The following is a 3,227-nucleotide window of genomic DNA, read 5'->3' on the forward strand; positions in this document are numbered from 1 at the left end:
TCTCTCGGATTCAAGCTTCAGTTCAGCCAAATCATTTTTTTTTTCTTATGATTTGTTTTGTGTTTAAGATTTAAGAACTTACTAAGATATTAGATATGTGATTTGTTTGTTAAGATATGTGATTGAACAAATTGGGTAAACCATGTTTAGTTTTACTCTCACTCTCTCGGATTTGAGCTTCAGCCAAACCGTGTTTAGTTTTTTCTTAACTTGATTTGTTTGTTCATTAACTATATATGGCTGTTCATGCATTTGATTGAATTTCATTTCATTTCATTGAACAGTAAATTATGGCTCATCATAGTTCAGGGGATCCCGCATGGGCTCATGCCCGTGCAGGTGCTTCCTCTGCTTCTGTGGCCTCTGCCCCTGCAAGATCAGATGATCCCGCATGGGCTCATGCTCGTGCAGTGCCTAATGCAAAAAAATAACACTATATGTTTGCATTGTAATAAGTTGATTAAAGGGGGTGGTATTACTAGACTTAAGTATCATCTTGCTGGGATTAGAGGTCAAGTTGAACCATGTAAAAAGGTTTCATCTGATATTAGGTTTCAAATGAAACAAATGATTGAAGACTTGAAAAAATCTAAACAAACTAAAAAGAGGATTCAATTAGAAATTGAGAACCCATATGATGTTGATGAGGAGGAGGAGGAGGAGGAGGAGGAGGAGGAGGATGATGAGGTTAGGGTTGTTGAAAAGAGTCCCCTTCAAACATTAGGTAAACGAAAATCTAGGGGAAATGATGTTGACAATGATATGGGTCAAATAAGAGGAAAAAAGAAAATTAAGAGTTATTTTGCTCCTAGAACAACCCCCGGTGCTCAACCCTCTATAAGAAGTGCTTTGGCTACAAAAGCAATGATTGATAATGCAAAAATGAATGTGGCAAGATGGTGGTATCATTCTAATGTACCCTTTTATGCATCTCAGTCACCCTATTATCAACCTATGATTGATTCCATTACTGCTATTGGGCCGGGATTTAAGGGGCCTTCTTTTTATGAGTTGAGGGGACCCCTTTTGAAAAATGCTGTCCATGAAGTTAATGATTTTTTGTTAGATATAAAAAATGATTGGAAAGTATATGGCTGTTCACTGATGTCTGATGGGTGGACAAATCAAAAGCAACAACCAATAATGAATTTTTTGGTGTATTGTCCAAGGGGAGCCATGTTCTTGAAATCTATTGACACTTCAGGCCTTACAAAGGATGCTGAAACTTTGTTTAATATATTTGATTCTGTTGTTCAAGAAATTGGTGTGGAATATATTGTGCAATTGATTACAGATAATGCTTCTGCCTATAAAAAAGCTGGAAAAAAATTACAGCAGAAGTATGGTACTTTATTTTGGTCTCCTTGTGCAGCTCATTGCATAGACTTGATGTTAGAGAATATTGCTAATCCTAGGTGGTTCCCTCTTATTGATGAAGCAATTAAGAAGGAAAAAAAGATAACAAAATTCATTTACAACCATGGAGTTGTTTTAGACTTGATGAGGCAAGATTTTACAAATGGAAGAGAGTTATGTCGTCCTGCAATTACAAGGTTTGCCACTAACTTCTTAAGTCTACAAAGCATGCTAAGGTTCAAAAAAGAGATTAGACAAATGTTCACTTGTGATAAATGGCTTTCATGCCCCCATGCTAAGACTGCCGTTGGGAAGGAGATAAGTAAAATTGTTTTGGAAGATTATGCGTTTTGGTCTTAATGCAAGCACATAGTGAAAGTTAGTGAGCCTTTAGTTAGAGTATTTCGTCTTGTTGATGGGGATGAGAAACCTGCTATGGGATACTTGTATGAAGCAATGGACAAAGCAAAAGAGGAAATAAAAAGAAGGTTGAAGAACAAAGTTTCTTTGTATGGACATTATGTTAGAGTTATTGATACTAGATGGGACAAACAACTTCATAGTCCTCTGCATGCAGCAGGTTGCTTTCTTAACCCTGCAATATACTTTAGGCCTTCATTTAAAAGGCAAAATGAAGTTCAAAGAGGGTTGCTAAGCACTCTAATGAGGTTGGTTCCCGATCCTAACATTCAAGACAAAATAAGTTCACAACTTGATGAGTACAAAAAATCAATTGGTGACTTTGGCACATCACTAGCAATTCGCCAACGAGAGAGACTAAATCCAGGTAAACATTAACAATTTAATAGTATTTCCTTTCAATATGTCTATTTATCCTTTATAGTTGTTATTGTAAGATTACACGAGCAATGCTTATTTTACATTTTTATATGTTATTGTAGTTTCATGGTGGGAGCAATTTGGACTTGGAGCTCCAGACTTACAATCATTTGTCATTTGTGTGCTAAGTCAATGTTGTAGTGCAACTGGTTGTGAGAGAAATTGGAGCACATTTGAATATGTTCACTCAAAGAAGAGAAATAGATTGGAACATAAACGAGTAAATGATTTGGTCTTTGTCTATTATAATTTGAGGCTTCGAGAAAGGTAAATTTATAATCGTTACTCATATGTAAATGAAATGTACTTTCAAATAATTATAATTTATAAAATGACATTAATGTTTAATATTTTCATTGGTAGGAACATTCAAAGGAACAAGTATGGAATGGATCCTATAAGCTTGGATAACATTGACTTGATGGGAGATTGGGTGGCTGAAGAACCTGCACTTCTTAATCCAGATGACATAAATTGGGATTGTCTTAATGAACTAGCAACCCTAGTGAATGTGGAAGAGGATGCTGAACTTGAAACTATTGATGTTGATGACGATGATGATGATGACAACAACAATGAACATGTCTTGACAAATCTTCCAATGGGTGCTAGTAGTTCTTATGGGAGTTCTTTTGATGATGAGTTTGATCCTTTTTTCATGGATGATGATGAGGAGGAGTAGGAATATTATGTTAAATTAATGTTAAATGTTTTTATTGTGTGATGTTATATTGATGTTTAAGACTTAAGACTTAAGACTAAGTGTATGTTGAATTGATGTTATGTTGATGTTTAAGACTTAAGAGTTAAGACTAAATGATTTGTATTATTTGATATTTAGTTATTTATTTATTAGAATTGACAATTTTATGTTCAACAAGAATATATATAAATTATTTTTTAGGAACACCGAAACACCCTGAAACGGTATGCCGAAATCGGCTAGTACCAAAATATTCCGTTCCACTGGGCAAACCGAAACGGGCTCCGAAATGGTATTAATAACTTTGGTTCTGAGAAGTCCATACACT

At 35.0% G+C, this 3,227-nt stretch overlaps 2 protein-coding genes across 2 annotated transcripts; both read left to right on the top strand.

Moving 5' to 3' along the window:
• The first annotated feature begins 327 nt into the window (after positions 1 to 327).
• On the top strand, positions 328 to 1,716 carry LOC126728264 (uncharacterized). The gene has a single exon (XM_050434116.1). The coding sequence runs from the start codon at positions 328 to 330 to the stop codon at positions 1,714 to 1,716; it is 1,389 nt and encodes a 462-aa protein (XP_050290073.1).
• Positions 1,717 to 1,791: 75 nt separating this feature from the next.
• Positions 1,792 to 2,878, top strand: LOC126728265 (uncharacterized). The gene is made up of 3 exons (XM_050434118.1): positions 1,792 to 2,143; positions 2,259 to 2,463; positions 2,560 to 2,878. Exons 1-3 carry the CDS (start codon positions 1,792 to 1,794, stop codon positions 2,876 to 2,878), a joined length of 876 nt encoding a protein of 291 aa, XP_050290075.1.
• The last annotated feature ends 349 nt before the right edge of the window (positions 2,879 to 3,227 follow it).

The sequence above is a fragment of the Quercus robur genome, chromosome 5 (genome assembly GCF_932294415.1).
Source record: "Quercus robur chromosome 5, dhQueRobu3.1, whole genome shotgun sequence".
Classification (NCBI taxonomy): domain Eukaryota; kingdom Viridiplantae; phylum Streptophyta; class Magnoliopsida; order Fagales; family Fagaceae; genus Quercus; species Quercus robur.